The following is a 12,938-nucleotide window of genomic DNA, read 5'->3' on the forward strand; positions in this document are numbered from 1 at the left end:
TGGCTTTATGGAAACAATTACCAAATATCAACTGTTCTAATAAAGCACTTTATAAACCAAAGCAGATCAGAGCACTTTTAAAACCTTCTTCCTTTCTACTAAGAGTTCCCTGGACTGTTTTACCACATACTCCTCTCTTCTGAATGAATTCTGTTTATTCCCTGCCACTGCAGGTGAAGAAGCACGTCCGCAGCTTCCACTCAGAGAAGATCTACCAGTGTACAGAGTGTGACAAAGCCTTCTGCCGCCCTGACAAGCTGCGCCTCCACATGCTGCGCCACTCGGACCGCAAAGACTTCCTGTGCTCCACGTGTGGCAAGCAGTTCAAGGTAAAGGGGGTCCTCCCCGGGTTCTTCCTGATGCAGGTGGAGAAGGAACACCATGCTTTACCCTTCTTCAAGTAGATGAGTTCATGTTCTCCAAGGTGGATGAAAGGAACATGTGTAAATTGCATGTGCTGCTGGGTGTCATATGTGAGTGGCAACATTGATTCCTGATGGACAAGGGGCAAGATCCACCTTAGCATAAGTGTTTCACCTATCAAATCTTCCTTCTAGTAATATAATAGCAAAGGACAGTTCCATCTGCTCGTGAAGAACTGGGTCATTATGCAGCTCAGTTGCCAGGTGCTTGGGTTGTATTGCTTAGTTTAGTTAAGAAAAGCTCTTGCTGATATTAGGAAACCTCTTGCTGAAACCAGACAGTGGATTAATAATAATCCTGGCCAAGGTGCCTGTGTCAGTGGTATCCATCTTGTCAGCACAGGACATCCAGATGCCTTTCTAGGTGCCACCAGGACACATGGAGCAGACTGTCAGCCAGGAAGACTGTGGTGACAGCAGCCTGCTCCTTGTCACTTAGTTTCTTAGGGGATACTGAGGGTCTGGATGCTTTGGGGTGAAGAAGCACTTTCTAGACAGTGCGTGTGTCTCCAGAGAGGCTGGACTGCATCTGGGCAGGAGGTTCAGCACCGTGGTAGGATGTGAGGTCCTCAGTCAAGAGCATTATTTGATGCAAGTTTCCAGCCATACTGAGTTAAGCACTAATATTTTAGATAAATTCAAGGAAAAGCCAGAATGGAGGCTGTTAAATTATTAGTTTGGCTCCTTTTTGTGTGGCTTAGCAACCTCAGCTTGGCTTGAAGGCTAAACCTAGACCCAAATGGGTTCCTGCTGGGACAACACTGGGAATGCAACTAACTCGTGGCACCGGAGCAAGCCCAAGAGAGATCTCTGAGCAACTTGCATTGTGGCTCTTGTAACAGGCAGTAAGGCAGTAGCAGTGCTGATGCTTTCCTCCCTGCTTGCTCTTTCCCAGAGGAAGGACAAGCTGCGAGAGCACATGCAGAGGATGCACAACCCAGAGAGGGAGGCCAAGAAAGCGGATCGGATCAGCCGCTCCAAGACCTTCAAACCTCGCATCGCTTCCACTGACTACGAGAGCTTCATGTTCAAGTGCAGGCTCTGCATGATGGGCTTCCGCCGCAGGGGCATGTTGGTGAGTGCTCCAGCTTCTCTACTCCATTTTGATGCATAGATAAGGAATGAAGATGGAATTTCAATGGTTGGAACGTAAGGATGCTCTGAAACTCGATGAACTTCATAGCTGAGTGGAGATTATACATCTTGTTTTAAGGCTGTGTGCCTTTGTTGTATGTTTGGTTGTCACTATCCCATTTCAGCACAGAGTAATGCTGATTGATGTGTATTTAACACAATATGAGATGAATATATCACCTGGTTCAGCTGTGCTGCCTCAGTTTTCCTGACTTGCTATTTTTTGCTTCTTCCCCTTCTTGAGGAGCCTCTCCTGGCCATGCCCTCTAACTGCCTCTATGTAAAGGGGGTTATGCAGCAGGAGAGCTTATTTGCAAGTGTTTCATGAGGGTTGTGATCTCTGCTAGCAAAGGCCTCCCTGGGTAGAGACCTTTTATATTACCTCCACTGCAAGAGTTCTGGCAAGCTGGTCTACCCCTTCCCATCTTAATTTGATTAGGGAAAATGAGTAAATGAGATCTAGCAAGACCTTCAGCAGCTGATGAATGCACAATAACCCTTGCAGCAGCAAATGCTGCTGTGCTGCTGGCTACCGTCAGTGCAGTTTTGGTCTCGCTGTTATCCATGTCGAGGAGAAGCAGCAATTCCTCAGCTTCCAGCTATAATATGCTCTCTTTTTCTCTGTGCTTCTTCCTTCTAAGGTGAATCATTTATCAAAAAGACATCCAGACATGAAAATAGAAGAGGTGCCAGAGCTCACATTGCCCATCATTAAACCCAACAGAGATTACTTCTGTCAGTACTGTGATAAGGTATGTAAGGAAGACACTCCTAGGAGGATAACTCAGTCCTAGACCTCTATGCAGCCAATTTGTCTGTGCATAGAAACATCTGGCAGGGTTTGGAGCTTGCTTTTGAGGTGCTTGCCAGCAACATTCCTGCAGTACTGTCCAAACAAATGCACTAAGATGAACTGCACTTAGGCCAAGGCAGCTGAATGCTAATTGAAAACTGCAGCTCTTTCTCCTGTCTTTGGAGTTGGAAAACTTAATACCAGGATCCAGCAAGCAGTCACTCAGCCTTAGACCTGCATAAGTTTTTGCAACCCAGGACTAAGTAATATATCTGTCTGTTAATTACTGAATACTCATTCCTTTTGGTTTCTGCATCAGTTCTAAAAGTGAGCCTCTAACCCCTTTTTGTTTTAAGCTGCTTAGTCACATGCCAGTAATTCGCAGTGTTCAGTGGAGCCTGAAGCTGCTCCTGCACTGCTTTTGGCTTCCTGTTCTTATTCCCTGGTCTTTGCTTTTTATGCATGTGGGCCTTTATTTACCAGGGAGTGTATTTTGACTGTCATCATTCTTTCGTGATGCCTCCTTCCTTTTGTTTAAAGGGAAACAGAACCCAGGTAGTTTTAAGTAATATTATAGAATATTCATTTGTCGATGTGCCTCAAAAGAGTGTGTTGATCATTGAAGGCTATTCAAACAGTGTGATGCTTGGTGTGAGAATGGAGGCATCAACCCTCATGACAAACTAACACTGGACAAATTACAGCTTTGGTGATCAGTGGCTTCTCTGACATTTGACTTTCAGGTATGGGGCAAAAGGGGTTTTCCTCTTTGATGTCCTGCTTTGACGTTTTGTTGTGGCATATGACATAGTCTCAAATTGGCTTCTGCATGCTCCACAAGAAAGAGCTGCTTTTACAGGTTGATTAAACACTGGAAGGTGTATGTATATTCCTGCATTATGTTGTAATTGTTTGGGGCTTGAACTAAATGTCATATCTAAAGCAACAGACAGACCATCCTGATAAAGATAACTGGTAGCTGTCTTCTGCACAGACATCAAAGTTGCACCATTTTCACTCCAAATCCTTACCCTGCAGGTGTACAAGAGTGCCAGTAAACGCAAAGCACACATCCTGAAGAACCATCCTGGTGCTGAGCTACCTCCAAGCATCCGGAAGCTGCGTCCTGCAGGCCCAGGAGAGCCGGATCCGATGCTGAGCACCCACACCCAGCTCACAGGCACCATTGCCACCCCTCCAGTCTGCTGTCCTCACTGTTCCAAGCAGTACAGCAGCAAGGTATGAGGGTTGTTACACAGCTGGGTGTAAAACCCAGCTCTTTCACTGTGGTATCTGTCAGTCCACGAGCAAAGCTCTTTCGTTCTGAGTCAGAGTGCTGGTTTCATGCTGCCTGCTGACAGTGCAGGCACAGCCTGGTTGGTTTATGGCAAAATAGTTCCCTAAATAGAGAGAATGAACTGGAAAGAAGACATGGAAATGTTACCAGAGTGCAGTTACAAATGGAAAAGCTTGGAAATTCCTCACTGACAGTTACAGGGGAGAGGAGTAGGGGAAAATATGCAGAGAAGGTGACCTCTGGACAAGGTCCCCAAAATATTTGGCTGTATAAAGCTTATGGGCTGTGGTATCTGGGGCAACATTTCAGCATCACATAGTTCTAATGACCAGCTACTCTTGTGAGACCATACCTGGAGTATTGCTTTCAGCTCTGGAGCCCCCAGCACAAGAGGGACGTGGAGCTGTTGGAGCAAGTCCAGAGGAGGCCCCAGAGCTGCTGCGAGGGCTGGAGCAGCTCTGCTCTGGAGCCAGGCTGAGAGAGCTGGGCTGGGGCAGCCTGGAGAAGAGAAGGCTCCTGAAGGGGAGACCTTAGAGCAGCTCCAGTGCCTAAAGGGGCTGCAGGAAACCTGGAGAGGGGCTTTGGACAAGGGGTGGAGGGACAGGACAAGGGGAATAGCTTTAACCTGCCAGAGGGGAGATTGAGATGAGCTCTGAGGCAGAAGCTCTTCCCTGTGAGGGTGCTGAGGCACTGGCATAGACTTTTCCCAGAGAAGCTGTGGCTGCCCCATCCCTGGCAGTGTTCAAGGCCAGGTTGGACACAGGGGCTTGGAGCAACCTGCTCTAGTGGAAGGTGTCCCTGCCCGTGGCAGGGGGCTGGAACTGGATGAGCTTTAAGGTCCCTTCCAACCCAAACCATTCCATGATTCTATGAACTTTGTGATGGTTTTTGATGTCAGTTGACCTGAAGCAGAGTTACTGACCATTTTCCTAATGCTCTTTTGCATCTCTCTGCAGACAAAGATGGTCCAGCACATTCGCAAGAAGCACCCAGAGTTTGCTCAGCTCCCGAACACGATCCATGCGCCGCTGGCAACCGCTGTCATCAGCTCCACTCCTGCTGTTCTAACCACCGACAGCACTACTGGAGAGACTGTTGTGGTAAGCATTTGGAACACATTAAATCAGGCCAACAGAGGGAAGCAAACAACCCAGAAGCCCTCTGGTCTTAGTGTTTATTTGGCAGACACCACTTGAAAGAGTGGCTTCTGTTTAATACTGACTGGATCAAACTGTGCAGAGGAGACAAGATCTCTGTAGTCACAGAATCCCAGACTGGTTTGGGTTGGAAGGGACCTTAAAGATCATCCAGTTTATGCTCCTCCCATGGGCAGGGACACTTTTGGACAGCGCAATACTGGTTGATACAAACCTCCAGTAGCTGATCTCTTCACTGTTAATCCATCGGCTGCTATGGAAGTGAAAGCTGAGGCTAGAAAAATCAGCTTTGTGTTCGTTAGTAGTACTGGGATGCTGCATAGCTCTAAAAATCCTATTGATCGCAACTTAAAACTTCCTATTTGAAGACTGTAACTGGGTAAAAGACTGTTCTACTTGAAAATTCAACCAGGATGCTGGTGGCTTCATAAAGATGGTGCTGAGTGTCTTTACACACTTAGGGAATACAGGTAAGAAAAGTCTCACTCTGGTAGGTGAGGAGGGAAGGTGGAGTAGATCCAAGAAGCACTTTTTGACTTGAAAACTAAGTCAACTCTTTACAAATGCAAGATTTTTGTTGTCTAATAGCATGGTATTAAGTCAGAAGATTAATTTTTTCATTATTATTGTATAAATTAGTCCTCAAAGGTCCTGACCAGCATATTTAGACGGAAGAGAGCAATTCTAGTGGATAATCCCTGGTGACTGCTTATGACCCCATCCTCTGTACACATTAAGCTCTTGTAAATCAATGTCTAGACTCAATGGTGTGATGGAAAGAACTACAGCCCTGTAGAAGTACTCAGTCCAGTTGACAATATGTGATGATGGTCTGTATCTCTCTCTACCTGCCCAGACAACAGATTTACTGACCCAGGCAATGACAGAGATATCCCAGACCCTCACCACAGACTACCGGACTCCCCAGGGAGATTACCAGCGGATCCAGTACATCCCAGTGTCTCAATCCACAACTGGCTTGCAGCAGCCTCAGCACATCCAGCTGCAGGTTGTGCAAGTGGCCCAGGTGAGTAGCCTGGTGGGGCACTTGATGTGCTTTTGACTCCCTCCATATCAAGCCTGTTGCTTTCTTGGGGCTGTAGCACTCGGAAGTTTGTTAAGGAGTAGTTACAAAGAGTGGTGCCCACTTCTTCACAGATAAACTGGTTGATAATAGGGTTCCCATTGTAAGCTTTGTGTACTGGGCATAAATAATCCTGCTGGTCTTGGTCAGCTTGCTGGAGACTAAGTCCTGTCTCAGTTTAGCTCTGCGTATCCAGGCAGCTTTGCTCAAGTCTGCTCTAGGAAGGTTTTCTAGCAAGTGGGAAAGTGGGTCAGTGGGTGACCCGTTTTTGCAGTTGAAGACTAATTTGGACTTCCTTGTCCTCAGTGAGCCAGAGCCAAAATCTGGAAGTACAGAGAGCTGCCTGCTTTCCCCCTTTGTGTCATCTATTAGAATATTCATTTTCTGTGCTGCTCAAGAGCCTCCTGAAAATGAAACCAAAGTGTAACTAGAGCAACCCAGCTGAAGAAAATAACCTGGGGAGCTGTAATGAATGGCCGTAGCCTTCAAATCTGTTATCCACTGGGTGAAGCTGAAACTACCACGTGCTTGTATTTGAATCTGCAATTCCCTGTTCTCTCTGGCCCCTCATTACAAATGAAGTTATGAATTTGGTTAATAAAGACTAAATAATGGCCTGGTCCCAGTTAGTATTGGCTGTGGCTGTTGTAATGATATAAGAGCATGGATACTGATTCTTAGCATTAATTTTATCAAGATCTTAGGCTTGTGATTAAATAACTCCGGTTGGTATCATCAGCAGGTGTTGCTCCAAAAAGCTTTTACTCAGTAAGACTCTGAGCACTTGATACAGAGTGGTATCAAAAAACAGTTCTGGATATGCAGATCTTGAGGATGTATCTATTTTACAGACTATAAAGATATTTTATAGAAGGAGGCTTACAAAGAATGATGGTCCTGCTTTTCAGACCCTTTGGTTGACAGCTTCTATGCCCTTAGCAAGTCCTTTCCATTGGGGTCACTGAGATGTAACCATCCCAGTGCCATTACATCTGTTAAATGCACTTCTTGAGCTCCCAGGAGCAAAGAGAGGGTAAACACCAGCTTGAACAGGAGTGCTCCATGGCCTCATTAAGGCTCATAGCTCATTGTTGCAGAGCTTGTGGCACAGAAGAGGTTTACAGGGCTGCTGCTTTGCTAGTCTTCTGTTTATTTTCTCCTTTTTCCTCCCAGGCTACCTCACCTCACCAGTCCCAGCACTCCACAGTGGACGTTGGGCAGCTTCACGACCCCCAGACCTACACCCAACATGCTATCCAGGTGCAGCACATCCAGGTCACAGAGCCTTCGCCAGCACCTCAGGCATCAGCACAGGTATTGCACTCTTCCTTGCAGGAAATATGTTCTCTCCCAGTCTGCTCAGCAGGTATATTACATGTGCTGATGCAGGAGATAGTCCTTTCTCTGTCCTTTAAAGGAAACGATCAAATAACTCTCACGTGAACACCTCTGAGATCATCAAGTAGTTCCTAGAGTGTGTGTGTTTTGTTGTGGTATTGTTTGGTCTTTGTTGTGTGGGGTTTTATTTGGTTTTGGTGTTTTGTGTGTGTTCTGCTTTGGTTTAGGTTTCTTAGTGTATAGAAAGTAGAGATAAACAGCTGGGAACAGACAAATTTGCAACTTAAATGTAGCCAATTGCAAGATGTAACTGGAAACTGGCATTCCTCAAATACCTGAAGCTCTCCATGCTGTTGGGTGGTGTTTCAGGTTTTGTCCTGGCTATACAGGCTGGAGAGGGTCCAGAGAAGGGCCACGAAGATGATCCAAGGACTGGGAAAGCTGTGTGAGGAAAGGCTGAGAGAGCTGGGCTCGTTCAGCCTGGAGAAAGAAGGCTCCAGGGAGACATTATCACCATGTTGCAGTATTTAAAGGGTGGCTACAAAGGAGATGAGACTCCCTTCTTACAAGGAGTCACATAGGATATGCTATAGAGCCTGCCCCCATGTTTTCCCTTACTAAAAAAGATAAGTTTGTGACTTACTAGACTGAGAATGCTTTTACCTTTCCTAGGTTGGGGCTCAGCCTTTGAGTCCCTCCTCACAACAATCTCAGCAGGAGCTCAGCCCCTCACAGATGCAGACAACTACATCGACACCAAGCCAAGCCCTCCAGCAGCAGCAGGGATCTGCAGTCCAGCACACCTACCTTCCCAGCACATGGAACTCGTTTCGGAGCTACTGTAAGTGTCAGCAGCAGCTCTCACTGGGAGGCTGACTAACACATGGGACTGAGATGTGCTCCATTTCTCCAGCTACCAAATGGGATAGTAGTTTCAAATTAATATTTATACACACCTAAGGAGAGAAATAGTTTCAGACAAATGAAAATGGTTGTACTAGCAGTCGTACTGTAGGTCTACAATGACCTGATATGTGATTTGAGCAGGTAGACTGGGCTCCTTTATTCCAAGGGTGTTGTATTCAGCAAGACTACATGCATTGGGTAGTGACTAGTCCAAATCTGGATGAAGCTGAGGATGAAGTCTGGATGAGTTTCATGAGGGTATCATGAAACTATTCCTTATGTCCATGCAGCTCTGGGTGGCAATTCAATGACTTAGGTGAGAACAGCACGTGTTGTCTATGAATGAATTGCCAAATCTGCAGCTCATGTTTAGCTGGCACAAATCTCTTGAGGCCTGTAGAGTTCTACAAGGCTTTATAGTAGCTGATTTGCTATTTAGCAGCCACTGTTTCAGGATTGATATGTAACTGACATAAGACATAATCTTTCAAGGTGGTGTTCGAGTTTGACTGAAGGTCTTGATTCTCCAATTTCCATTTTCAGCATCTGAGATCCAGATGATGACCATTCCCCAAGGCCAGTACGTGATCACAGAGACTGCTGTAGGTACACCAGTCACCACTGTCAACACGGGGCAGGTGAAAGCAGTTACTCAGGTAAGAAGAACCATCATGGCCTTTTTGGGTTTTTTTTTTAATCCAGAATCATGTATCAGGCTTTAAGCCTATAGTTTGAAGGGTAAAAGGATGCCAAAATGAATACTGGGCACAGAGAGCAGAGAATAATGGTGTGCCTGAGTAGGTCTAGACTGTAGTCCAAAAGGACACTGACTGTAACAGTGGTAGCAAGTTTCACGTTGGGCACGATCTATAGGCAAAACAGGTAAGAAATCATATGAGTGATACTGGTCAAACCTAGTAATGTCATAAACTTCAGGTTCTGAAAGGCAAGAATTTCTAGAGCTTCAAGGAAAAAATCTAATTTTTTATCTAAAATGACATCATATTCTTTGATGTGGTGATGAAATATCCCAAATTTTCTGTATCTAGCCATTTACAAGGCTGTCTGGCCCTTGTATGCATGACTCCTTCAAGTTGAGTGTTCACATAGCCACATTTGCAGGATGAGGTATGATCTGGTGGTATGGATTGGTCTTAAAAGTACTTATGACCAAGCTGTATCCATTAAACCCAATTTCAGAACAGTTTCTGGAAGCATTTTGCCAGCTTTCTGTTACCTGTAGGATTACAGACTAAGAAGAGTCACTGCTGTCTTACCTTGTAAGCAATCTAGATAGAGGAGGAAGTGGTTGTTCTGTGTGATGCTGGACACTGGAAATGCAACTTGTAGAACATGTGGAAAACAAAGAACTTTGAGAGCAGGATTAAAAATGGCTATTAGCATTTGTAGCGATGGGTTGATTGTGTCCTTAGCTTAAGCATTGGTGAGTTAACCAAATACAAAGTAGCCCAATGTACTTCAAAACAAAGGACAAGTGTTATGTTGTTCTTGGGGACATTTAAATGAAATAAAACTGAATTTCCAAGTTCATACCAAAATGTTTCCAGCACAGCAACAGGAAAGCTACAGATGATTAGAACAGAGAAGTTAGAGAAGGTGCAATGATGATGATTTTCCATATTCCCCATGCAGACTCACTATGTGATATCTGAAGGTCAGCCTGATCTGGAAGCCAAACAAAACTCTTCGCTCTCCAGTGAGGTCCAGGTCGGTGTTTCCCAGCCCCCAGCCCACACGGATACCTTGGAATCCCAAACAAGCACTCAGCAGCCCCCCACCCAGTACATCATCACTACGACCACCAACGGGAACGGCGGCAGCGAGGTGCACATCACTAAACCCAGAACTTTCTCAGCAGAACATGAATGAAGAAGCCTCGTGGTGTCGCTTGCTTGTACTTGTCACCTGCCCCAAAGCCCAGAGCTATGGGTATGCTGGGGTTCAATATGTTTTAAAGTATATGCTCACTTCAACTAAAATCTTGGAGCTCTTGTTATGCTTTAAGAGGGTTCAAGTCCCTGGTGACCATGAAGAAGTACCCTCAAAATCCTTCTGGGTTGTTACTTTATGCAGCTTTTAACAAAAAGGACAAGAGGAGAAGTAAAACTTCTGCTTGCTCTGGACTTGATTTTTGGCATGTCTGCTGACCCTTATTTTTACTTTTTGGAAGTGTCTCCAGTAAACAACTTGTTATTTCAATTGTATGGGGAAAAAGCTTGCCTAATGGAAGGCTAACTGGCAGATGATGTATGTATATTTTTACTAGGAGCTGTTAAAGAGGAGGCCATCGTGTAAATAGCCAGAATAGGTCAGAACCGCTTCCAGTGTCTTTGTTTCAGCAGCCAAGGTGAAAGGGAACATACCTGCTCAATGTGAGCAGACTGCCTGGAGAGAAAGAGCAGCAGCAGCAAAGTGTCCATGTGAGGGGATGGATGTGACAATGAAGCTGTGAAGATGTGCCCAAGCAGTCCATTAAATTATTATTCTTACTTTTCCAACCCTCAAGAACTGTTTACATGCTGTCTGCCCTGCCCTAGTTTACCACGTTCCAAAAGAAGGAAAAGTGCAGTCTTAAGCCCGTGTTGTTTGGAACAAACCGATGGAGGTTGTAGTAGCACATAAGGGTAGTACAGAGCCACTATTATCTCTTTTTCCTATCCAGTATTTGCAGGGAATATCACCTTTTTGCCCAATAAAACAAACAAAAAGGGTTCAGCTTAGCCTGTGTAGCAGCTTCTGCTGTGACCTAAAGGTAGTTGTGCCAGGAGAACATGAGGGTGCAGGAGCACACCTCTGAAGAGGCAGGGTAGTTCTCCCTGTTGCCACCATTTTTCCCTTTGAAGACTGGATGGAGAGTTGGTTACTCTATTTTTTTCCCCCCAAATAGCCTTGTTAACAATGCAGTGTGTAATTCCTCTGGACATTTCCATCAGATGACCAGCCCTGGACTCAGGAAGCATACAAGAAACATGCTAGTGGACCACTATTTATGGGACACAAAGCCATCGGTGAGGGTTGCCTGCTTGGTAGACCTGGTCTGTGTACAGAATTCATGCTATGCTTAGGGACCAGGAGAAAGGGAAAGAGAAGGTTTATCTCTTTAGGGCAGTGTAATTATCTTGTTTTCTTCCATAATTCTCTTATTGGTTGGTTATTTAATGCATTCTGGTATGTGCAAGAATAGAACTACAACTCCATTGACTCCTGATGGGATATACTGTGTCTGTCTAAACCTTCATTCACTGCCTGAAAACTCATCCCAGATTGTCTGTGCATAACAGCATACGTGTATTTATAAAACAAAAGCAAAGAAGGATCTTTTGTCTTTATGGCCTGTGAGACTGGAGAAATGAGAGAGGTTTTCTGGGTTAGTTTTCTCTGTGCCCCAGAGTGTGAACATGGAACTCCTTGGCCTAAGCACTACAGATTTAGATGAGGATTACCCATGTGGGCAAGCTCCACAGATGTTTACAGGCTGTGGTATCAGCCCTGATGGAGTTAAAGCTCTTAGACATGATTTGGGAACTTCACACTTGGACTGGATGAAGTCTGGTTTCTTCTGGGCAAAGCCTCATAGCAGGTATTGCTTTGGTACTTAACACATCTGTTAATATGGTGTGGAAACTGTGTGTGAGGAGAGAAATCACATGGAGAATACTGGCCAGTCAGAGGTGTTTCGAGGTAGCTTTGAGGTGACTTGCCAGATAGGGATGAATTTGTTCCTGGGGTTTCACTTCTCTTGCTGTACCACTGTACTGGGGCGTTACTGAGGTCAGTGAAGTTCATGAACTTCCATTTAGTCAAGCACAGCGATGAGTGTCTTTAAATTCAGCACATTTGGGAGCCCAGCAACTTGAGCATGGTTCCTGCTCATCCAATGAAGTCCTGTTGCTGAGGACACTTGAATTCCAGTGCTGGGCATTGCAATGATGTTGCTGTGGGAGAATAGAAGGGAGATTTCTGTTGGCTTTCTTCACGCTGCTACGTGACTCATAACAAGTCAAAAATGGTGTGAATAGTAGGAAAATAGGAGACTTGGAAATGGGATACTGCACTACAAGAGGTATTTTAAAGGTTTAAAAGGTCTTATAGTCTGTAACATCAAACTAGTTTGCCTTAATGGTGTTGGAAATGTGGGGTTGAAGAACTCTTTTGCTCTATTCACCTTTGTTGGAAAGAATCACAGGAGGAGAACGATTATTTGAAAACTATCCTAAAAAGCTACACTCCTAAACCAGCCTCTTTGCACTCAAGTCTTCCTTCTCAAAGTTTCTCCTCTGTCCCACAGCAGCAGCAGCGTTCTCATGCCACCAGCCTGGAAATCCATCAGGGAATTCATGGTGTCCCAAGTTAAACAAACACCTCCTCGCCAAAGCAGCCACCCGGGATATGGAAACACCATGAATTTTCCTTCCAGAGTAAGAAATTAAAGCAATTCCACAGGCCTACTTCTAGAAAGACACCACCTCCATGGAAACACACACCATTGCATGGGTTTCCCCCCATTTCTGCAGTGCAGAAAGGAGAGAATTTGTTATTACTTTGAAACCAGAGCAACCCAAAGCTGATGTCCCACGGGAGGTTAGTGCTGGAGTCCTCCTGGACGACAGGCATTCCTTGTAGGCATTTTGGGTCCAAATATGCTCTTTTCCACACCCCCCTTCGCACCTCTATTTAACTGTGTATGTTATTGTACAGTCGTGACCGCCGTCGTGTTGAGTCTTGTGCAACCCCGCAGCTGTAAAAAACCCACATTAATAAACCTTACACCCCCCCTTTTTTTTTT

General features: G+C 45.2%; 1 protein-coding gene across 16 annotated transcripts in view; it reads left to right on the plus strand.

The window, feature by feature from the left end:
- Positions 1-12,935, plus strand: part of PRDM10 (PR/SET domain 10) — a 44,557-nt gene extending 31,622 nt beyond the window's left edge. For all 16 annotated transcript variants that reach the window (XM_030505545.1, XM_030505544.1, XM_030505548.1 and 13 more), the window contains 10 exons: positions 174-329; positions 1,318-1,497; positions 2,198-2,308; positions 3,388-3,588; positions 4,603-4,746; positions 5,660-5,830; positions 7,061-7,201; positions 7,898-8,066; positions 8,675-8,787; positions 9,785-12,935. In XM_030505545.1, the coding sequence (XP_030361405.1) occupies positions 174-329; positions 1,318-1,497; positions 2,198-2,308; positions 3,388-3,588; positions 4,603-4,746; positions 5,660-5,830; positions 7,061-7,201; positions 7,898-8,066; positions 8,675-8,787; positions 9,785-10,021 (1,623 nt within the window). In that variant the 3' untranslated portion in view covers positions 10,022-12,935. The remainder of the gene's footprint in view (positions 1-173; positions 330-1,317; positions 1,498-2,197; positions 2,309-3,387; positions 3,589-4,602; positions 4,747-5,659; positions 5,831-7,060; positions 7,202-7,897; positions 8,067-8,674; positions 8,788-9,784) is intronic.
- The last annotated feature ends 3 nt before the right edge of the window (positions 12,936-12,938 follow it).

This window comes from Strigops habroptila, chromosome 17 (assembly GCF_004027225.2).
Source record: "Strigops habroptila isolate Jane chromosome 17, bStrHab1.2.pri, whole genome shotgun sequence".
Classification (NCBI taxonomy): Eukaryota; Metazoa; Chordata; class Aves; order Psittaciformes; family Psittacidae; genus Strigops; species Strigops habroptila.